This window comes from Leiobunum rupestre, chromosome 2 (assembly GCF_980474605.1).
Source record: "Leiobunum rupestre chromosome 2, qqLeiRupe1.1.hap1, whole genome shotgun sequence".
NCBI classification, from domain to species: domain Eukaryota; kingdom Metazoa; phylum Arthropoda; class Arachnida; order Opiliones; family Sclerosomatidae; genus Leiobunum; species Leiobunum rupestre.
In genome coordinates this window covers 56,830,749-56,855,687 of record NC_143385.1, presented here as the reverse complement: position 1 = coordinate 56,855,687, position 24,939 = coordinate 56,830,749, and the positions used below count along the sequence as shown (strand labels likewise).

The 24,939-nt window shown below is 35.9% G+C and overlaps 2 protein-coding genes across 3 annotated transcripts; one reads left to right on the top strand and one right to left on the bottom strand.

Moving 5' to 3' along the window:
- Positions 1-16,428: 16,428 nt before the first annotated feature.
- LOC149958505 (uncharacterized) lies at positions 16,429-24,460 on the top strand. Of its 2 annotated transcripts, XM_090165909.1 has the most exons (4): positions 16,429-16,498; positions 16,996-17,110; positions 18,604-18,902; positions 19,243-24,460. In XM_090165909.1, the coding sequence occupies exon 4, from the start codon at positions 23,320-23,322 to the stop codon at positions 23,923-23,925; it is 606 nt and encodes a 201-aa protein (XP_090022035.1). In that variant the 5' UTR covers positions 16,429-16,498; positions 16,996-17,110; positions 18,604-18,902; positions 19,243-23,319; the 3' UTR covers positions 23,926-24,460. The 2 variants fall into 2 exon arrangements, with proteins under 2 accessions (XP_090022035.1, XP_090022034.1); XM_090165908.1 differs by having other exon boundaries at positions 18,604-24,460.
- Positions 20,576-22,249, bottom strand: LOC149958506 (uncharacterized). The gene is made up of 3 exons (XM_090167206.1): positions 21,670-22,249; positions 21,113-21,582; positions 20,576-21,061 (listed from the first exon to the last, which is right to left on the bottom strand). The coding sequence occupies exons 1-3, from the start codon at positions 22,247-22,249 to the stop codon at positions 20,576-20,578; spliced, it is 1,536 nt and encodes a 511-aa protein (XP_090023332.1).
- Positions 24,461-24,939: the final 479 nt, after the last annotated feature.

The following is a 24,939-nucleotide window of genomic DNA, read 5'->3' as shown; positions in this document are numbered from 1 at the left end:
TCCAAAATTCCTTTAGAGTTTATCAGTAAAACCACTTACTTTAAGTATTTTTTTTTAATTAGTTCGGTCTAATAGTAGATTACGCACCTATAATCCATGATGTTTTCATTTAAATTCAAATTATAACGAATTGAAAGTTTGAAGAAAATATTAATTTAGTTTGTAAATGAAATCCTTTTATAGTACTCTGAAGGGCTCTTAATACGTTTTGAGCTTCCAAAATAAATTAATGTACTAAGTTACGTTTAAAAGAACCTTTTGTAACAATTCCTATATATATATATATATATATATATATATATATATATATATATATATAAAACCGTGATAAATAGTAAAATCCACTTATTTTTCAATTAATAAATTTCAGATACACAAATTAATTAAATAAAAGTATTTAAATAAGAATTGCTTCACTAAATTATGCATTTATACTTTAAATAATACCTGATTTTGAAATTATATTAGAATAATTATATTGTTAAACTTCTTTCATTTTTAAAAATGTAGTAAAAAATGAAAGATATTGGAATTAAAACATTTCTTAATTTCTTTATTACCTAAAAATATTTACAATATTTACAAATTTTTATATTGTTTAACTTCTTTCATTTTTAAAAATGTAATTGCTTGACTTAAATAAAGCGTGAAAATTATTAGTTTCAAATGATATTTACAAATCTTATCAACTCTAAAGTCCATTTTTCAGGTATTAGTAAGTATTTCATACAAACTAACTTCTAAAATATGGATTTAGTTCGTAAATAAAATTCTTTTAAATTACTTTGAAGGACTCTTTATACGTTTTGAACTTGAATACTATTAAAAACAATAATCTAAGATACCCTTTAAAGTTAAATTCCTTTAGTTTATCAGTAAAACCACTTACTTTAAGTATTTTTTAATCCGTTCGGTCTAATAGTAGATTACGCACCTATAATCCATGATGTTTTCATTTAAATTCAAATTATAACGAATTGAAAGTTTGAAGAAAATATTAATTTAGTTTGTAAATGAAATCCTTTTATAGTACTCTGAAGGGCTCTTAATACGTTTTGAGCTTCCAAAATAAATTAATGTACTAAGTTACGTTTAAAAGAACCTTTTGTAACAATTCCTATATATATATATATATATATATATATATATATATATATATATATATATATATAAAACCGTGATAAATAGTAAAATCCACTTATTTTTCAATTAATAAATTTCAGATACACAAATTAATTAAATAAAAGTATTTAAATAAGAATTGCTTCACTAAATTATGCATTTATACTTTAAATAATACCTGATTTTGAAATTATATTAGAATAATTATATTGTTAAACTTCTTTCATTTTTAAAAATGTAGTAAAAAATGAAAGATATTGTAATTAAAACATTTCTTAATTTCTTTATTACCTAAAAATATTTACAATATTTACAAATTTTTATATTGTTTAACTTCTTTCATTTTTAAAAATGTAATTGCTTGACTTAAATAAAGCGTGAAAATTATTAGTTTCAAATGATATTTACAAATCTTATCAACTCTAAAGTCCATTTTTCAGGTATTAGTAAGTATTTCATACAAACTAACTTCTAAAATATGGATTTAGTTCGTAAATAAAATTCTTTTAAATTACTTTGAAGGACTCTTTATACGTTTTGAACTTGAATACTATTAAAAACAATAATCTAAGATACCCTTTAAAGTTAAATTCCTTTAGTTTATCAGTAAAACCACTTACTTTAAGTATTTTTTAATCCGTTCGGTCTAATAGTAGATTACGCACCTATAATCCATGATGTTTTCATTTAAATTCAAATTATAACGAATTGAAAGTTTGAAGAAAATATTAATTTAGTTTGTAAATGAAATCCTTTTATAGTACTCTGAAGGGCTCTTAATACGTTTTGAACTTCCAAAATAAATTAATGTACTAAGTTACGTTTAAAAGAACCTTTTGTAACAATTCCAATATATATATATATATATATATATATATATATATATATATATATATATATATATATATATATATATATAAAAAACCGTGATAAATAGTAAAACCCACTTATTTTTCAATAAATACATTTCAGATACACAAATTAATTAAATAAAAGTATTTAAATAAGAATTGCTTCACTAAATTATGCATTTGTACTTTAGATAATACCTGATTTTGAAATTATATTAGAATAATTATATTGTTAAACTTCTTTCATTTTTAAAAATGTAGTAGAAAATGAAAGATATTTTAATTAAAACATTTCTTAATTTCTTTATTACCTAAAAATATTTACAATATTTACAAATTTTTATATTGTTTAACTTCTTTCATTTTTAAAAATGTAATTGCTTGACTTAAATAAAGCGTGAAAATTATTAGTTTCAAATGATATTTACAAATCTTATCAACTCTAAAGTCTGTTTGTTTTATTTAAAAAATAGGCTTGTTCACTTTCGATTATTTAAACATTTAACAATTTTTATTTAACTATTGGTTATTTAAATAAATACCACTTTTATTCAAATAAATGCTTGGTTGGGTAAAAAACACAATTAAATAAGTTAAAATGATATTCTTTTTACCAACGTTTTTTAAATAAATCGGAAAATTTGTGGATAAAAATTAATCGACTGCCGAACACTAGAAGCAATTCTAATTTAAATGCGTATATTTAAATAGGAAAAAATGAATGATTCGATCGGAGGCATATCATTAATTTAACGTATTGAACGTAGAGTAAGAGGCTTTTGTAGTAATTACTACCTATATTTGCATTTCAGAAATCTATTTTAACATATTGAACGCCAAGAAAAGAGGTTTTTGTAGTACTTACTACCTATATTTGCATTTCAGAAATCTATTTTAACATATTGAACGCCAAGAAAAGAGGCTTTTGTAGTATTTACTACCTATATTTACATATTGGAATGTAATTTAACGTATTGAAGGTAGAGTATAGAGATTTTGTAGTATTTACTACCTACATTTGCATTTCAGAAATCTTTTTTAACATATTGAACGCCAAGAAAAGAGGCTTTTGTAGTATTTTTCCTCCTATATTTACATATTGGAATGTAATTTAACGTATTGAAGGTAAAGTATAGAGATTTTGTAGTATTTTACTACCTATATTGGCATTTCGGAAGTATATTTTAACGTGTTGAATGTAGAGTATAGAGAGTGTTGTAGTATTTTTCTTCCTATGTGACTACACCGGAAACGTCTCTGTGTTATTCGCTTTAGTAATCAAGCCGACTCTGAACATATGTTTTACTCTTTATTCTACAAGGTTTAAACATACACCATTTCAGTACATTCTTAACTTATTCCATACGCTATTTAAAACACATGCGATAAAGATAACGAGGAAACAAATTAACTCTGAACATATATGTTATGCTCTATACGTGAAGGATGTTGTAAGCTTAAATTCATAATGGTTAATGTGTAGTATTTTTCTACCTTTTTACATTTTATAGTATTTCTTTATCTATATTTGTGTATCGGAAATGTATTTTAACGTATCGAACGTAGAGTAAATTTTTTTATATTTTCTTTATATATTTGCGTATCAGAGTTGTGTGTTGTCGTATTAAAAGAAGAAAAAGGAACTTTTCATAGTGTTATTCTACCTATTTACATATCGGAAATGTATTTATATTTTACCGTATTTAAAATATAGGTAATTGTTTTTATTGGCTTGACTTAAATAAAGCGTGAAAGTTATTAGTTTCAAAATGATATTTACAAATCTTATCCACACAAATTTAATTTAATTTTAATTTTAGTGTTTTATAGTATCTTTCTGACTATATTTGTGTATAAGAATTATATTTTACCGTATTTAAATAGTAATAAAAGTGAATTGAAAGTTTGAAGAAAATATGAATTAAGTTCGTAAATAAAATCCTTTTATAGTACTTTGAAGGACTCTTAATACGTTTTCAACTTGAATAAAATGAAAAACAATAATCTAAGATACCTTTAAAGTTAAATTCCTTTAGAGTTTATCAGTAAAACCACTTTAAGTATTTTTTCAATCCTTATACCTATATTTACATATTGGAATTGTTACAAAAGGTTCTTTTAAACGTAACTTAGTACACTAATTAAGTATTTTTAATTTACCGTAATTAAAATATAGGTAAGTGGTTTTTATCTTATTTTATACCTACGGAAGGGATAAATAAATTATAGCAATAAATTTTTGGAGTTTGGAGATGGGTGGAAAAAAAAAATAAGGCTCTTCGTTTTTCCAACTGCTTTTCTGATGTACCCAAAAATGGACCAAAATAGACCAAAAGTACCCTTAAAACGACCAAAGTCTCCATTTTCGGCCCTATGTACCCCATTTCGGACCAAAAGTACCCCAAACTGGACCTATTAGCTTTATTGTAATGTTAAACTCCTATAGAGATTCCCCTAAAAGAAAAAAACTTGCGGTCCAATTTTGGGTACATGAATTATTTCGGAGAGGGAATCCATGTTTTAAATTCAAATTAACCGCGCGCCCGGGCAATCCGCGCCTCCCAGGTTATCCGCGCACGCGCGCGCTATCTTCCTGCCTAGGTTATTAATCATACAACTTACATAATTTCCACTTATTTCGTACGATAAAACGCGATCGAGATATTCGTTTTAAGAAATACTCGTGAGTTTGGTTCAAGTGTCAAGCGTACTACAGTGATATTAAAATGAAGTTTTAAAAATATTTCCATTCTACTTTAACAACGAATATTCCATGACGTCAAAACACTTCAATTCAAATTAACCGCGTCCCCCGGGGTAATCTGCGCACGCGTCGCCTAGGTTATCAATTTTTACATCATTTCAACTTATTCCGTACGATAAAACTTGATAAGATATACGTTCAAGTATCTTTCGAGATAAGCGTAGATAAATGAACAAGTTGGCCTGGACACAATACGGGAAAACAAATCGTCGCGAGAAATACCCTAAATACATTGACTTTTCGACGATTTTACCCCCATTTCATCCCTTAAATCCCGGATTTCGATCCCGAACCCAAACCCGAACCCGGGATCGATGCCACACCCTCACTTTCCTTCTACTATTGTGGAAGCCGATATCTGTATTTAGCATTAAAATGTAAGCCCGACTTTCGGTGGCAAATAGCACGGTACGCGCGGCGAAGACTTTTTACCACCGAAACGAAAAAACTTCAGATTTAGGGTGGAAAATATTCTCCATCATTGGTGAGACTATTTGCCACCGAAAGTCGGGGCTCGGTTCGGGTCGGTGGGAAATAGCTTTGGCCTCGCGGCTACGCTATTTGCCACCGAAAATCAGATACCCCCGATTTTCGGCGAGGGGTAAGACACTTTGCGACCTCGGTGTACACGGCCGTACCTTTGACAGTGCTAAATGAAACTCGCGAACTCTTGAAAATATGGACCTTTAACAGTGCTAAATGCATGAACTCGGTGTACAGATTATCTGAGACTGTTTTACCCCTCGATTTTCGGTGGCGAATAGACTCGATCGCGCGGTGGTTGCTATATGCCACCGAAATTCACGTGCCCCGACTTTCGGTGGAAAATAGCAATGGCCGCGCGGTTGCGCTATTTACCCCCGATTTACGGTGGTTAAATAGACAGGGCGAAGAAGGACGACAATACGATAAAATTATTGGTGCGTTGGAAGGGATACTGATCGCAATTCGACAGTCTGGTGCATAAAGTTGACTTGAAATGAGTTTCTTTATAACTCTGCCCTCTGATTCGTCACTGAATTACTTTCCCGTTAACACTAAGCAAATTCAGAGCTTACCTACCAGAAATGGTTCAGTTGAATGGACCTTACGAAGTTGGATTAGCTGAAATAAGTTATCCTAGAACGTGGAACAATATTAATAAAGAACAGGTAGTATAATAGCGCAGACCGATAACATCTTGTTGGAAGGTTTTATAAAGCCAAAATTGGCTATTATACATAAGGCAAATTCATCTCCAATCGAAGATTTTCTGAAAATGCTAAAATTCGAAGATACAATCATTGAATTTAATTACAATACAATTAAAAGGCGAGTTTCAGTTCATATAGCGACAGATTACTACTGTACTGTACCTTCAGAAATGGCAATTTTGTTGGGGTTTACATAACAAAGAAGATCTTGAAATTAGGGAAACTACGCTGGCACCCTACGCGCTGGATATAAAAGTGGGCTTACGCTCATTGTTTGTTTTTCCCAATGTTGTTGAAAATACTATCGTGGGGGGCAGGTTTGTGCCCCTCTTAAGAATAATTAGTGTTAGAGGAGAAGACGGTGACACAATAAAAGCGTTATTTTCTCAACTTCACTATTTACCCGACGCCGGTTCAAACATCCAAATTATCGAAATTAATAAAATGTATGACTTATGAAACCCTGTCTGTTTCGAGTGTAGTAAGGTACACGTTACCTTACATTTCAGACCGCGAAGAGATTGGAGTTCCCTAAAACATCCGCTGTAGACGTGTTTAATCTACATCATTTTAGTATAGCTCAACGCGAGACCAACATCATGCGACGACAGCGTTACATCCCCACCGTTTATGATTACGAAAAGTATTATTTGAATTAGGCGGGCTATGGAACAATTTCCGTGTGTAGTGGTGTAGGTGTTCAGAAAGGTTATGGATTGGGTAACATATTAGCAGCCGCATTTAGGAGTGCTTTCCCTCTCATTAAGAATGGAGCAGTGTTTCTGGGTAGAAAAGCTCTTGACACTGGAGCGAAAGTGGTTTCCGATATAGTTAGTGGAATTCCAATAACAACAGCTCTGAAAAACAGATCAATGAACGCGGGCAAAGAAACTCTGTTATCAGCGAGGGTTGAAGTGAGGGAAATGACAGAATTGGAACTTTTTTTCTCCCACTTATTGGAAATTAAACTGTACATTATAGGTCTGAGACCACCGAATTCCCGAATTGGTATTCCATTCATTTCTACCTTCATATTCCCAATTTTTGTCACAATGTAGCGGGTGATCAGTGGGATAGCCTGAGTAGTCGAAAAGATAGGAATTGTTCTTAAAATCGGAGTACACATCCTCGGTTCTGATGTCGTAATTAAGGCTCTCAGTGTCAGTGAAAAGTAGTCGTGCGTTTCCTTTGTAGGTCTTCATGATGAAGTCGTCATGGAATTCATAGGTGGGACACTATTCCGTATCGCAAGTTTTCCATCGTTTTACCTAGGTTAAAATTGGAAAATAAAAATTTAAAGTAAAAAAAATACAAACATATATTTAAATAGATGTTAAAAAAATGTTTTTGGCTAGCTTTCTCTTTTCAGTATTAAACTCATTAATGTTTTCTATATCACACACAAAGACTATATAAGCTATCGCTACATAGACTGGCGTCTTAGTGTTCCAAAGGGGTTTATTACTTTACCTGTCGCGCCACGTAGGTCTCGTGGCGGGAACTAAAACAAATCCTTTTGTGTCATCTATCTTTTACATTGGGAACTGAAAAAGTGCGGTAAAATTGGAATTTTCTGAGCTGAAAACATAGATATAGGTAATATATGCATTGCTTATATATAGCTGGAAATGCATTTTAACTGATTTTTAAGCAATATAACTTAGTTTTAAAGTAAAATATAGTTAAAAATTCATTTCAATAAGTAAGACAACTTAAAATTTATTAATTATATAAATTTTGAAACTTATTACAAATACATGTCACTCGCTTAGTTAGTTCCAAGGTTATAGCTTATAGTCTTTGCTCAGTTGAAAATAAATTTAATTGTTAGCTAAAAGTTAAAGCAAAAAAGATACAAATTGTTCTAATTTGTTTAGAACATTTATTAATAGTAGGGATTTGTCAGGTCTAGTTAACGTTAAGACTTATGATATAATGTAAAGTATCTTTAGTTATCTTTAACGCTTGATGAATGTACAAATTATCCCTTTGGGAATTCTATAACCCTTTACTAAACCAAGGGGTTTTTATGGTGATTTATAATCTAACATAACTTCTTTTCAATTGGGATAAATAATGTATGTTCAATTTGTAGGCAAAGTGGCTTCTCGTTAACATGTTGATTATTTGTAATGCTAAAGCTGTCAGGTATTTGTCTTTGCTTACAACCATATATCTTGATTCATCATGAATAGAGACTGAGAATCTTTCTTTAATATTGTGTGATACGCACAGCCACTTGATACAAACTACCATAAAATGTTAGAAATAGCACTGCACCAACCAATTTATGCGATTGGTCATAACATTGTTCTTCACTGTAGCGAGTTCTAAAGATCACCTGTTTCTCGATTCCAAAAGAATTGCATTTGGTTTTTCTGAATTTGAAATTTTTTCAGTTTGTTGAACAGCTGCTTCCCTCAACGCACTTTTGAGATGTTAAATGGATTTTCTTGACAGTAACGTTGTTTGTGTATTCATCAATTTGAGCTTGGGAGTATACCCTTTTTCACCCCTTAGGTTTCAGAGTACATTAGCTTTAGTGGCTGCACCTTCTTCCAAAAATTCATGATTACATTGCATAAGTAACCCTGTTCCATATTTTTCTAATAATTGGCCAAAAAAAATCTTAATTTGGTAAAATTGGTAATTTAGGTACGCTCACATTAAGCATAACAAACACCATATCAGTAACTAATATCATATCGGTTTATAATTGAGGTGATTACTACTAATTACCGTATCATTAGACTGAATAGTTCGACACAATGATAGTCTTAAAAATACACAATGCAAGAAACGTTCCAAAGGAGAATAATGAAGCGGAATGATCTCTCCTGGTGCCATTAAAACTGCTGAACCAGGACTGCATAAAATATCAAATGCTTTGCCAGAAAGTACTGTTGGCGTAGCAGCCACCCAGGTTCGTTGAAGTAACACTCTTGATGGAGGAAACATACTCATCATACCTTTTAAGATAATGGTTGAATTAAAAATATAAAAATTACTCAAAATTGTAATTAATCTCGGTTACCAGAAGCCACAGCTTGAGGACTGTCCATAATAGCATGACTTCCAGGAATCTGAACTGTTCCAATTGCCTTTGCAGATGAGTGTGGCATAGACGCCCGTTAACAGGGGCTGGAGAAGACATTGAAAGATTTGCAGTTGACCCTCCAGTGGGTGTTACGAACGGAGAACTAGTTTCGGTGTGAGGTTGCAAACCCATAAAAGTGGATGCGACCGGGGATTGAATCGCAACTTGGGCTGTCGTGAAAGATGATGGTGAAGGTACATGTAAAGGATTAACTGAGGAATTCGCAGCAAAGAGATTGCCTGGAGAATGAGCCTGCATATGTAACACTGAAGGAGGACTGACATGAGACTGGTAACCCAATGGAGGAGTCGATGTGAGTGAAAATTAGGGGTTCGGTGATATTCCATAATCAGGTTGCTAAAAGGTTATTATAAATTGTTAGTTAAATGTGGCAAATTAAAGAAAAATACAAGGTACCTGAGGTAGCATTGACGTGTAGTGATTTAGGTCTTGTTCTACTCCAATATTTCGTGGATAGGTTCAAAGAATTTGATAAAATGTAGTCTCAGAGTTAGCAGCCTAGATGGGAGACTTTTAATAATTTCTTATCACCATTCTTCCCCTTTCTTTTCTTAAGTTTATTTTTCAACCTTTCTTCCGCAATATCCCAGTTAATAAATATAACTGCGTAATATATTCGCATTTTTAAGTATACTTGGATTATTTTTTTTTAAAACCGGGACAAATATTTTCAGCAGAAATGTTTTCAGTGGCTTTTATTATTTTTTTTAAAATGTTTTCTTCATGCATGTTTTCATTGAAGTTCTTAATGAATATTTTTTCAATTTGTAACATGAAAGCAGTAACCATATCTGATGGAGAAATTAAGCCACCGAAATCTCCCTTTACATATGAATAGGCCTTCAAATGCGTGAAGGTCTGATTTTGGTCTTCAAGAAATTCTGCTTCAGTGAAAAACCGGCAAATGGTTTTTTCACTTTCACAATTATGGCAATCGCGAACTTTCCGAATTACACTACCAGTTATATATGACAGAGCATTCATATCAACCGTATTGCCAAAAGCTTCAGCCACAGCCTTCCCATCAATATCTTTCATTCCTGAAACCCTTTTTTTCTTCTCCAACTTTGGATTTGCTGTTGAGAGGCCCGAGTCCTCCAAATCATTTAAGGTTTCACACCCATCAACTGCAGATTTGTTGTTGAGTTATTTCAGGCTCAATAATATTTCGCTGAAATCTGATTCGCAGTTTTGACCCTCACTGCTAAGAAGGAATGATTGCGTTAGCAATTGTTTAAAGGCATCTCTGAACTGCATAGCATTGGGATTATGTCTATTTCCTCCTTTTTGGCGAACTGTACAGAAGAAATTTTCAAGTGGATCTTGATTTAACCGTCTTGTGAAAATAAAGTTGGCTCCTTCATCATGTAAATCTTTCCACAAGCCTTTGACTGATGCTATGGTCAGCAGAAAACCATCTACGCAATGAATTCTGATATTTTGTTTTGGCAATATAAACTTTAGAGATTTTAACATATCAACCGAATCATCTAAAGTTTTGTGGTGTGCAGAGTTTTTTGTCATCATTCTTCTAAGAGCTTTGGTGGCATCATATTTAGAAGAATTTAGGGCATCGAACAAACTATCAACTTTAGAGATAAAGTCTGCGGTGAACGTAGCTTCTGGCTCCAGTTTTCCTATAATAAGAGAAACAAGAAGTTATACATGATGTGAAACTTTACACAACTTTAAATTGCAGTACCAAATGCAATGCACGTTGCCATTCCTGTTGACACTGTGTGAGAAAAGATCTGCGCAGCATCTTTTACTCTCATTTTTGAAAATGAGGTTGGATGAATGTGCCGCCTTTTAAGTTTTGGGGCCAAGCGCAGTGGCCTAGTTTTATCATATTGGTAAAATTTATCTACATAATGGAACCTAACTGGTTTCCCATCTATTTCCATTATGTAGGTGCGGAAGTTGTTCCTTAGACTTTTGAGGAGATGGGGTGGATCAAATATGCCATACACCTTCTTATTACCATGAGTAAAATATGGCTGTTTTTCATTAATCTTCAGTCTATTGAATAGACTTCTATTCGTTGGACCTTGATCAGCTATGACAGCACGAATATTTAGGCCAATTTCCTGTAGTCTGCTTATGGATTCCTTGACAAATTTTTCCATTTGGCCTGAGTTTGTTGTTCCTCGGGCGAAAGAAAAACTCAAGACTTGTTTCCAGGGTTTGAAAATTCCTTGAATCATTATAACTAAAGCCTCATTAGCCAATACTTTTTCCCTGTCACCAATACCATTATCAACGAACCCGTCGATTTGATCTTTCGAAGGATCATACGAGAGACCAGCCATTAAAGAAACTTCGTCAAGAAGTAATACGCAATTTTTGTTTCTTGCTGTCATCTTCTCAGTTACCTTACGCAATGCTTCGAAAATATTATCATTCAAACCAGGTTCTATCTTGACTTCTTCCAACCATTTCCTCAAGGTTCTTGGAGTAGGAAGGGCAAATACTTTTCCCAGGAGACGATAAGCCTTTGGGCTTTGAAAAAAAATAGATAAAGCCATTTGCTTGTCAGCCTCCGTATATCTTCGACCTTTCTTCGCACGGTTATTGTTTATTAGTTGCGATTCAAAGAATTGTCCCTGCTCTTTTGTAAAAAGTTCTCGTGCTACTGATATTATTCTTCTCATTTTTGCAGACTGAGTTTTTGGTAATTGGGATTTCAAATTTGATATCCTTTTTCGGCTTCTGCACAGTAATGTGGACTTAACTTGGAGTTTGTTTTTCAATTTAACTTTTCGTGGGGTGTCTAATGGTGTTTTTGAAGATCTTACACCTATTTTAAGCAAAAGATGTTTTAATAACTTGTAATTTCAAATTATATCTTAATAGTATAAAAATCTTCACTAAAATGAAATATATTGTCTTACATGTGTCAGTGTTGGTACTTCCATTAATTGGAGTTGAAGGACAATTCAAGTTTCCAATAAGAAATGAAACATTACTAGTAGTTTCCAAGGAAACATTACGGGTTTCATGACCTCTGCCAACTGGATTTTTGGGTTTTCTTAAGACTAGATTATATAATTTAATTATGAAGTTATAGAAATTAGTTTACATGTAAATATTGGTATTATTACAGTTATCATTGTCTTGCTCAGGTTTTTTATGTTGTGTTAGACTATGAATATTTTTCAAATAATATTCAATAATAGTCGTAAGTGGAGGTGGGCGAAACTCCATATTTCCAAGATTTATCCAAAACTTGAAGTCCTAAAACATTGAAATTATTAGTTTTGAAATTATCATGAATTATAATATTTTTAGTTTTTACTTGATCTTCATCCATGAACAGATTAGCTGTTGTGGGTAGCCCATTTTCCAATAAATATTCCTTCACCAAACTTTTGGATAAGTGACTTAGAAATTTGACATCACATTCACTTATGTTTTCTAACTCACGAAATTAATTTAGTAACAATAGAATATTTTTTATATATAGTTGCTATAACCTTTTAGTTGAGAAAGCCCTATACGAGAGCGTGCATGACAATTCGTATGCTCGAGTTTCGTTTGGTAGAAATCTAAAGTAGAATATAGAAATCAGTCAGTAATCGGGGTTTTTTTTTATGCTGTTAAAGGGGCTCCAAAGTTTGGTGGCAAAATGTGTGTAAAGTCAGTAAAGTGCGAAATTTACGGTTGACTCTGCCCGCCTCTGCCAAGGCCGAGTGAGGGGTTGGGGGGAATGAAAAGCATGCTCAATTTTCTTTTTTTTTGCCACGGAACTTTGGAGTCCCTTTAAAGCAATAAGTTGGGTTGAGGAAATTCCGTCTCCCGTCATGGAAGTTTCCAATGAGTTATCTAAACAGTGGCGGCTTAAGAAGGCTGGGTCCCCGGGGCGGCAATGTGACACCCCCCAGGACTGTACAGAAGTTTTCAAAAACATTCTTCAAGTTTAATCGTTCTGATTTGCACCCCGCCCCCTCGAGCTTCTCCGGGGGCACCCCTGGCTACCGTGGTACCCGGGGCAGACCACTCACCTCGTCCCCCTTACGCCGCCACTGTATCTAAATTAGTATTTAATACTAAAGTAATAATTAATAATGTATCACAAGTTATTTTCATATTTATTAAAAATACCTGTCAAATTCCTATCTGGGGTAAGCATTTGACTTTTCAAGTCTGAAACTTTACTTGGAACAGATCTATCTAAAATTCTTCCATTAGAAGTTTCCATTGAATTATCTAAATAATAATAATAATAATAATTTTAGTTAGAACTGAACACAGAATTGGTTACGCAGTTTCAATGAAAAATACCTGTTGAACTGTAATGTGATGGATATTTGTTTAAAACTTCAATTGGAGTAGAAGTAACACCAATATCTTGCAGATGCTTTCCAAACAATTCACGAGAGTCTACATGACAATTAGGATCCTCAAGTTTGGTTCTGCAGGGTTGCAAAAATGCTTGTGTATTTGACTTCCTTTTACCCATATTGCTATGGGTATCGTATGATTCATACGTTGGTGAACCATTGTCAAATATCCGATTCACTAATCCTAAAGTAGAATATAAAATCCAGTCAATAATCAGTGTATATTTATTTTTTTTATTCTTATACCTGTTAAATCAATGAAAGGAGTTGAGGAAATCATGGCTCCTGCAGAAGTTTCAGATGAAATATCTAATTTGTGATACAGATTTACTTAAGTTTTAAATACTCAGTTATTTTTGTATGTATTAAAAATACCTGTCAGATATTTGAAGTCTGAAACTTTATTTGGAATAGAAGTAACGGAAATTCTTCTATTAGAGGTTTCTATGGAATTATCTAAGTCAGTTCAAAGTTATAATAGAAATTTAATTAGTTTTGAACAATTTGTTTCTGCATTTTCAAGAAATATACCTGTCAAATTGTCATGTGATGAAGATAAGATATTTTCCAAGTTGATTTGTTCATTTGATGTAGGTTGAATTTTTCTAGCTGTGAAATGAAATTTTTATTAAGTTTCGTAGCTTTAATAATAACAATAAATTAATTTTAAATTTCACCATCAGAACAAATTGAATTGGAAACTCCTTCCAATTCATCAGTTTTTAATGTAGGAATTGCATTCCGAACTAGCTTATTTTTAGTCGCATTCATGAAACAATTTGATGTAAAATGTAGTGCACAAACTGTATAAGACTTATTTAGCATGTCCACAGTCTTCTCACTTAGATCATTTCGACCAGCATTAGAAACCCAAAGCTTGCATCTGTAAAGTAACTATATTATTTTAACTTTTTGGCGTGTGTGAAAAGGTTTTTTTTTCCAAGCTTACCTTTGTTCATCTTTGGGGAACCTAAAAAACGAAAAAGCTTTCGTTTTTTTCTAGCATTTCTGCAATTAACAAAAGCGCAATAAAAACTAGAGTCAAAGCCTTCACGATCCATTAAAACTTAAAAGACGCGTAAACTTAATACAAATAAATTTAAAAAGTTTGAATTCTAAACACACAAAGGAGCACGTTAAAATGATCGAATCACACCACCCGCGCTGTGCGGCTGTGCCGTTTTTTTATGATAAGTACCCGCCACCACGTCTAGATGGCGCTGATGCTTGAAAAAAGCCCATGAACTTATTCCCCATAGAACAAACCAGTCTAGGTAAGAATTTATATAGTCTTTGATCACACATGTAATCATTAGGGTACGCTATTTTTTTTAAATAAATGTGCAACTTCATTTGGTTAATAGACAGAGTTAAGAATAGTAAACTTGTCAGGTCCACCCTTCGCTAAATTTGAGACAAGAGTTTCCAGAAATGCGGGCATGAATCGATAAAACGAAGTCGTCCAAAAGTAAAACTAATATACGTTTCAGCGTTAGAAGGAAAGCACGTGATTTCTTCTTCCCTCTTTAGCTTAATTCTCTGCATGATAACGTGAGCATCATACCAGGTATGATGCTCACCTTATCATAATTACAGGTCCTGTAATTATGTATTTCACGCTTAAAAAATGGAGCACATTGCAAATTCATTATTTTTTAATTCTATAAACGTACCGCGATAAATTGTGCATAATAACTGGAATGAAGTTTCGCGAGAATACACCACAGAAAGCATTTTTTATACGTGGATTTTATATTGACGATTCCCTGCAATTGCGGAGTGCAGGATGAAGAACACCTATGGATCCACCTACAAGCGGTCGGTACATTATTAGGTCCAATTGCAAAAACAGAAAGCCATTTAATATCCAACCACTACCGATATCTTGAAATTCCTCCATTGCCTTGCTAATCTGTTCTAGAAAAGTATCAATTTGACATTGGATTTCATCAGATAAAAGTGTGCATTGGTTTCTGCCTCGTAAATAACGAGCATGAATGAATGTTTGTTCCATTTCATGCCATTGTTTTTACAGAAACCTTATTATTGCATATTTAATTTCCGCAATTAATAAATTAAAGTCCGTGTGGATAAACTTTGGAGAATACCGTGTACTTACTACAACGTTTTTCGAAACTGAAAGTTCTTAATAAATATTAGCATGAAAATTATCGGCAGGTTCACAAATATCTCTGATTTATTTGGGTGGTCGTTCAGTAGTTGTAGTTGGTACATATGGGACGGTCAATTCAGTATCACGCGCGTGAACACGGAAATGTTTTAAAACGATTGTCCGCAAAACTCCCAAGAGTGCTTATTCTCTTCGTGAACTTCACGAATATGTCGATTAAGAGTACCTTTTCTCGCAAACCGTTTCGATCAAATGCCACATGGAAACACACGACACAAGACCAACACACGACGCAAGACCAACACACGAATGATTATCGTATGCGCTATTTGAAAAACCACGTAACCACTTAACTATGTACACAAACCGCAAAAAAATATACGTGGTTTTGGAAATAAAGATGTTTTAGAAAACATTTTAACCATTGAACCACCGAAGTTTACAACTCAATAAAGAAATTCAGGAATACGAACTGATTTAGTGTAAGAAAAAAATAAACTTAATCTTAGGTAGAAAAGAATACATTAATGCCGGACGGGAACCGAACCCGGATCAATGGCATGGTAGGGACATGTTCAACGCCAATTTAAAATAATTTTAGTAAAAGGTGATTATGTAATATAATCGAAAATCATTTAAAATTTTCTAGATAAGATCGCAATGCATTCACGAAGAATCGCACCCTGGTCTTAAGATTGATTGACTAGTGGTTTATTAGGCACAACAGCCATTTTCATATAAACGGGAAAATACTTAATCTTGGATGGAAAATGTTTGTTTCTACTACTCAGAAATTAACAAATTAGCCTTGACATGGTTTTCGTTGTCATCGAATGAGATACAGCTCTCATTAATTCGACCTGTTCTATTTATTATAACCCCTTGTTTCCATTTTAGTCAATTTTAATTACTTGTGTATAATACGCTGTTCGCTCCACTGTATGATCAAAGAAGCACCAACCACGCCTGATCCGTTTAAGTAAGTAATGCGTTTTTGGCGATTTGCTGAAACTTCAAAGGCAAAAGAAATCGACAAAATAAATATAAAATGATTGTAATGTTATTGAAATGTCCGATAATATGTCTTTATAGTTTAAAGTACAATTAACGTCGTATAGTTATCGTTTTAATTAACAATAAAACCGGTTGTCTCAAATGACTCAAACTTCAAGCGAAAGAATATTTAAATTCAACCGTCTGATATATAAAATTAACGACGAGCAATGATTTATGTACTTAATTACTTTTTAAGACTCTGGTAGGTTCCCATCGCGTGTTACAAACTTTAGCCTCGAATATGAGGGATCGAAGACATTAATTTAAAATATCGACTCCGTTGTGACTTAGTTACTTTAAAATTGTATTGAAATCGGTGATCGTTTACTTTACCTGTGAAGATCACTAACATTTCGTCTTTGAAGTCGCTGATAATGACACTTTGCCTTAATAATAGCGCACAATAACTGTTATTTGTAGGATTTTGAAATTAATCTTTTAATTGACGATATGAGCATCAATTGGTAACGCTGTCTCTATTGCTTTCTATTAACTATGGCTGCCTTGGATAATGCACTCTCTGAACCACGCGTAGGTGAGTATAGAAGCTATATCTTTTCTTTTAAGAGATATCCCTTAGAAAAATATAAAAGTTTCAATATGCATGCAAGACAGACCAATAGCAGATTTACAATCAATTTATTTCGAATAATAATAAAAATAATCTGTTTCGGGCTAAAAAAAACTGCAATTTAGGCCATTTTACAGAACTTGAAAGATGTATTTCTAACGAAAACAGAAGCCTAAAAATACGTAACTTACGACGTTAGAGCCTAATTTAGTGGTTTGGCAAAACAATTACAGTTTTGAAGCAGCCTTTTTAGAGAAGGCATGGGAAGGATTAGAGACTTATTACAGCACCTTTACTTTTAATTCTGTTACTTTGTAGTAACATTTTAGCCAAACTACAGTTATTTTGGAATCGCGTTGCAGCCCTATTACATTTCTTTCGCAGTCCTATTTCCCTCAAGCGAAAATATGTATTTCGCATCATCCTCAATTGCCCAAAAGCATTGGCGTCTAGATCCTTATTTGACATGTAAGGGCACCTATCGAAAAGTTGGGCGGGAAACTCGTATTGATGTAGCTTTTTTCATCATAATAACTACGTTATTAAAAGCTGGACACAAATCGAGTTACTTAATGTAGTACGTATCGATTGTTATAATTTTATTTCTGACGGGATGCAACAGTTGTTAGAGCTTCTTTAGTAAGTGGCTTTTAAAAATTAATTTGTGACGCTAGATGGATTGATTGTTTCTAGATAGATACCATATATAAAATAACTTCGTATATAGATAGGAAACTTCAATGGGGCAAACTGACTCTCGCGAGATTGCCCTGACATCTAGTGACTGCTCCAGTTGGCTGAGTTCACAAGAGCGTAGAACGTATTGAGGAATGTGAGGTCGGAGTTTTAGGAATAAAGGTATTTTGCGATTTAAATGTCTTCAAATATACCAGAAATAGCGTTTAAAACAAACTGGAAATCTTTACTGAATGCTATTCTTTAGTGCTATTTTTAAATTTGCTCTCAGTTCAAGAAAAAGTAATTTTAATACATATAGCTCGCTTAAGCCTTTGCAATTGGGATTGCTTTACACCATGGTTCTAGTACGGACTTCGAGTAGTGCGAACTTCACCAAATAATATTATTCGGGTGCCGCCACCAGATGTCGGCCAAAATTCTAGCGTCACTTCTACAACATGAAGTTTCCTATCTATAAACGAAGTTATTTTATCTATGATAGAGACATTGCCCCCATTACTGTGCGAGTTAAAATTTGAATAACAGTACCACCTTCTAAAAGAAAAATTCAGTTAAATACTTTTGGTAATAAATAAACCACGTTTATGGGTTGTTGCCACTTCTAAAATTTTAATTTTGCAATATATTCAATGCAGCCAAATAACAGCTTTATCCGATTCAGTCATAGCTGGTGTTAGTAGATGGCTTTCCAATTTACAAAAAAATTCCTTTAAAGAAATAATTCTCGCAATTAGCTAGTTCATTCTCTCTGATTTTAGCTTGTAATCCGATGAGCAAAAGGGCGGAAATGAACTGTACTACAGTCGGCATGAAATGCGCCCTAGGCGCCAAACCTTTCTGCTATTTGCGAAAATTCCCACAGTTTAATTGAAACTGCGGGTGCCAATGCGCCAATGAAAATCAGTGCCATCACTCCTACACCTGGACCAAATACCCGTACGACAAATGCCCTCGGAGTAAGACTGTTTGCGCCACTATTACCAAAAGTTACAGGGATCAACAAAATGGAATTAAATATTGCAAATGTGAAAATAAGAACTAACAACTTCCACCATAAGTAATATAATAGCGATAAGTATGACACCTAATGATTAATGTTAATGATAGCCTGTCACAAAACGACCGTGCAATCGGAAGTTTCGTGGAGGAAATGTGTCAGATCCTTTTCTTTCATTGGAAATAGTTCTGTCACGCTAGATTGACGGTTATAAATTAAGCGAAAACGCCATTAGGTCTCATATTCGAAAATAACCAGTTTCGGAAAGGAAGCTAGTGCGTGTGATGGCCAATATTCGCAATCAGCAATTTATCATTATATTTCCAAATGAATATCATTTATCTTTAGTTTTTAAAGTGTTTCAACTATTAAAAGGCTTTGGGTGATTTCTAACGAATAGGCTAGTAGAGGTGATTTCCTGACCGTTTCAATTGATGGAGCTTTGTCAGTTCTTAACCTCGGTACGATTTATTGGACCATTGACTAAACAGACTACCATTACGACTATCAATTAAAAATGTAATACTTATATGGTAATTATATTACTTCTAATCTGTCACCCATGACACATTATATTCTGTATTAAATATGGTTTAAAATTTAATATTTTAGGATTTCTTCTGTTTCATAAATATCTACTATTACTTATTCGATTAAAACTTTCACAACTTCATACACAATCTAGACTACTGTTACATAATGAGGTTTCGTGGATGGGTTTGAAGATGGCTGGGTGATTAAGCGCTAGTCACAGGGTGGTCGAGTGGTGTTGGGCTAGTCAGAGGGCGCTCGAGTGGTGTGGCGCTAGTCCGAAGGCACTTAAATGGTGTGGGGCCAGTCAGAAGAAGGCCGAGTGCTGTGGGTTTAGTCAGCGGGTTGCCAAGTGCTGTCGGGCTAGTCTAAAGGTAGTCCAATGGTGTGGGGCTATTCAGATGGTGGTCGAGTGGTTTGGGGCTACTTAGAGGGAGCCCCAAGTGGTGTTGGGCAAGTCAGAGGGTGGTGTGGGGCTATGCTGATTGATGTGGGGCTAGTCAGAGGGTGCTCGAATGCTTAAGAGGCTTAACAAATGGCAATCGAATGGTGTGTGGCTATTCAAAAGGTGGCCAAGTGGTGTAGGGCTAATCAATAGGTGGACGAGTGGTGTGGGGCTAGTCCAATGGCAGTCAAATGGTGTGGGGCCAGTCAGAAGATGGCCGAGTGCTGTGGGTTTAGTCAGAGGGTTGCCGAGTGCTGTCGGGCTAGTCAAAAGGCAGTCCAATGGTGTGGGGCTATTCACATGGTGGTCGAGTGGTTTGGGGCTAGTTAGAAGAAGCCCCGAGTGTTATTGGGCTAGCCAGAGGGTGGTGTGGGGCTATGCTGATTGATGTGGGGCTAGTCAGAGGGTACCATGAATTTTGTTGGGCCAGTCAGGGGGCGGGTTGAGGCTAGTCAAAAGGCATGCGAATGGTGTTGGGCTATTCACATGGTGGTCGAGTCGTTTGGGGCTAGTTAGATGGTGGTGAGAGGCTATTCAATAGGCAGCCGTTTGATGTGGGGCTAGTCAGGGGGTGGCCTGAATTTTGTTGGGCTAGTCAGAGGGTGGTCGAATACTGAGAAGCTAGTCAAAAGGCATACGAATGGTGTGGGGTATTCAATAGGGGTGTGGGGCTAGACAGAGGGTGGCCGGAATGGTGAGGGGCTCTGCTTTCTCTAATTCTTCTGTAGTTAGTGGACCCATCTCGAGGTCTGGCTTCTTATTGCTGCTTCTTGGAAGAAATCTTCGCTTCCAGGCAGCTATAAATCTTCGCACCCAGGCTGTTAACAACCTTCTTGATGCTACTAAATTTTTCCACATCCAGGATAGCTACTGGTTTCTTCTCTATCAAAATCTTGTCTTGAAAATGCTCCCTTTTAGGAATTTTCGGTTCATCCTCGGTTGCAATGTTAGCCGCAACGTTTTCGAAGCTCGATTGAGGGCAGAGTTTTCCACTTAGGCGGAGCCAGGGTGGTACCTTCCACCAGATCTCATTGGTCCTTAGATTTTCTGCCAAGAGCCCTCTAGAGGCATGGTCAGCGGGATTAGTAATTCCTCGACAGTGGTGCCAAGTTTGGGGTTCTGAAATTTGCTGAATTTCGCTAACTCTATTGGCCACGAAATGTTTTTTATCCCGTGAATCTACTTTAATCCAGTAATAGGCAATGGTTGAGTCGGTCCAAAACGATACGTTTGCCAATAACACCTTGAATATATTTGCCCAAATTTTGCCTAATCATGCTCCTATAAAACACACCAATAGTTCCAACCTTGGAATAGTTTGCTTTTTAACTGGCGCTACTCTGACTTTTTTAGTTACGAATACTGTGTCTATAGCGCCTTTTTCATTGGTGTATCGAAAATAAGCGACCGCTCCATAAGTAGCTTCGCTTGAATCACAGAATATGTGCAAATCTGTACTTCCTGGTTCTTTTCCTTCCGTGCTCTTGAAATAATATCGGTCGATCCGTATTTCTGGAATCTCCTTTAATTGGGTGCTCCATTTTTTCCAAAGGATTGCCAACTCTTCGGGTAGGGTTTGTTCCCAATCTATTCCGTTTAACCACAGCTTTTGGAGAAGTATTTTTACTGAGATGGTGTACGGTGTTAAAAACCCCGTAGGGTCGAAAATGCGAGTGGACATCTTCAGCACGCTTCTCTTTGTAAGTGGTGAGGATTCCAAAACCTGAACCAACTCGTCCACCTTGAATGAGAAAGTGTCGCTTTCTGGATTCCAAGCCAATTACAATACTTTAATTTCGCAGGTTTCTGGATAAACGTCTTCAAATTTCTTGGTGTGATGTCAGATAGTACTTGCTAGAATATGCGGACTGCTATTAACTCCGAAAACAACTCGGGCAAAACGCCATTCTTCGATTTCTGGTGGATTGTCTGAGAAAGGATTTTTGATACACAAAAACTTAAGATATTCTCTATCTTGTAAAAAAGCCTGTTGTATATCGGCTGTGACCGCTACACGGTGCTTACGGAAATAAATTAAGACGTCATAAAGATCTGGATTGATGTTAGGTCCGGCTTCCAGGAAATCGTTCAACGATGGCTGGTTTCGGTCGTGCGCTGAGGCGTCGAAATCTACCCGAACCCTGGTCGTAGCTTTATCTTCCCGTATGACGGGATGATGGGGTAAAAAGAAGGACTTGGTTACTCCTCTTGAACTTCTGGCTAGTTCTATAATGCCTTCCTTGGTATACTCCTTGAATATGTCATCAATGAGCTTCAGTAGCGGTTTATTCGTCTTTAGCCTTCTTAGAAGTCCATGCAGTCTTTTAATAGCTACATTAAAATTATCTGGAAGCTCTTCTCTTCTTTCTTTCCACGGAAGTGATACTTCGTAGCGACCATTTTCCATTCTAATTTGGCCTTCGAAACGCATCTGGTTTGCTTCGGTTTCCCGAGCATGGGATTCATTTTCCTTTTTTCCAAGGGACTCAAGTTCCCAGAATTTCCGTAAGGCTTCTTTCTTTCGGCGTTTCCCCAGCTCCTCCGTTACCCCCCTTTCGTTCTTTGCAAAGTGCCGTGATGTGGCGCTTACTAAATTTTTTGCATTCAACTTGGCCTGTACATTTGCTCGCTATATAGTCAGACCTCGCGCAAATATAACATCGACCTTGGGAGCGGATTATTGCTCTCTTCTTAGCAATTGAAACGGCATAGCAATTTTTGGTATTGTGGTTTGTACGTCGGCAAAAAATGCATCGTAGCGATTGATTACTCTGCCCCGCTCCTACGTTAAAGCTCCCTGTTGACGATTGGGATCCTTTCCTTCCTTTCTGGTTACTTCTGCCATAAACTACGTAGTTTGGGCGTTGTTCGGATTGTCCTGACCTATTTGCGGTTGATCCGCTGCTAGCGTTGCACATATACAAGCTGGTCCTCTCTCTGGTCTCAACTTCCCGTCGGAATACCGAAAGCAGTTCCTTGACGTCCTAGTCCTGATCCACATCTCTTCTACGGCTATATTCCAGGGTTATTTCTACTGGTAAAAGCTCCACGACCAGAGGGCACAGCACTGGACCGAATTCCTTGAAGTTCGATCTTAATGATTCCAACGCGGAAATCTCTATTTCGCAGCGATCACACAGATTTCGCAAACTAATTACGTCCGATAGGTCTCTTACAGGCTGCAAATTTTTTAAATTAATGACGTGGAATCGAATAACATCGTCATTTCTTCCGTATCTGTTCTTCAAAATTTTTACCGCGATGTCCTAGTTGCTGTTTGTTAGCTCGAGACTGGCTATCGCGTTAGCTGGCGCTCCCTCTAAATTCGATCGTAAATATAACAATTTGAGTTTATTTTCCATTGGCTGTTTGTCTACCGTGATTTCGAATATTGCCCAGAAATCTGTCCATTGCATATTATCTCCCAAAAACCTTTTGTTTGTATACAGGTAATTTCATGCCAGTTACAATGGGAAACTGCTGCGGTAAATTCAACCCAAGATGTTATTTGTGTATTGCGAAGGGGAAAAACTCGGCCCGAGTCCCGTTGTTCTTGGAAGTTGTCCTCCACCCGTTCCTGTAAGTTGTCCTCCACTCGTTCCTGGAAGTTGTCCTCCACTCGTTCCTGGAAGTTGTCCTCCACTCGTTCCTGGAAGTTGTCCTCCACTCGTTCCTGGAAGTTGTCCTCCACTCGTTCCTGGAAGTTGTCCTCCACTCGTTCCTGGAAGTTGTCCTCCACTCGTTCCTGGAAGTTGTCCTCCACTCGTTCCTGGAAGTTGTCCTCCACTCGTTCCTGGAAGTTGTCCTCCACTCGTTCCTGGAAGTTGTCCTCCACTCGTTCCTGGAAGTTGTCCTCCACTCGTTCCTGGAAGTTGTCCTCCACTCGTTCCTGGAAGTTGTCCTCCACTCGTTCCTGGAAGTTGTCCTCCACTAGCAGGTACGTTCGCGATTGGTCCGCTGAGCATCGGGGTATTTGGCTGGGGGAAAGGGGTTTGTCCCATAGTTCCGAGAGAAAACAAGCTGCCGGGGTGTACCGTTGTTGACCCTCCTTCACTAACGCTTGTCGAACAGGGTAGAATTTTCGATTCCTGCGCGAAAAAGCTTTGAAGCTGTTGATGAAGCGCTGCGTTCGTTATCGATGTCGGTGGGATTCCTTGAACACCGGCCCCACCCGAAGCATGAGGAAACGGTGGGGCTGTACTCATTGTCGTAATACTAGTGCTCGTCATTAAAATGGCGCTTGTGGCCGCTGCAGAACTTGTGACAACGGTATTCGGCGTGGAAACCACGCTCGATGCCGGCGTCGCAAGATATGCACTCGAACTAGGGTTTAGGGGCTGTACTAAAATGCCGCCACTTGCTGCCAAGGCTCCGACTGCTCCAATTTGTACTTGGCTCGATTTTATAGTACGTATAGCTTTGGTTAGGTTATCCTTAGCTTTTCTAACCGTATTTGCATACTTGTCTGAATTGGTTGTCAATGCATCTAATACGTTATCGATTTTTACCAATTTATCTTCCTTATTTTTACGTTCGCTGAGGTTGTCCTCTAATTTGGCTTGATCCAATTTTGACTCACCGAGGTTTTCTCTGATTTTGTTCATTAATGACGTTATTCTTCTCATCGTCGTCCTTCTCTGCTTGATAGCGTCCTCTCTCGATGCTATCTTGGCCGGAACTTCCCTTTGACTTCCGTCCGCGGACTCGTTGTCACTGGCCATTCTTCGGAAGTCCGTTAATACTCTTTGATTCACAAACGACGTAAGTAGCACGAACTTTCGGGACGGTCCCTATTCTAATTAAAATTATCGTATCGATTAGCTCCCGGGTTTCGGCACCATGAAGAAATTAGCGACCAGCACGTTTTATCTTATGGCGCAGGGGGCAGAGCATAAATGGTTTAGATACAAATAAACTTGCTACTTAAACAAGACGGTTTTATGCAATGAAAGTTCAGAACGCCTTAGGATGGGTTTCGTATTTTTTCACGTTAGGCTTAATACGAATTTTTTTTAAATAAAATTACAGTAACCGTTCAGTTAAATATTTTAATAACAACTAACCTTTAAAACACGTGTTTTTACATTGGCGCGCGCCACAAGTCACATTCAATTTTATATA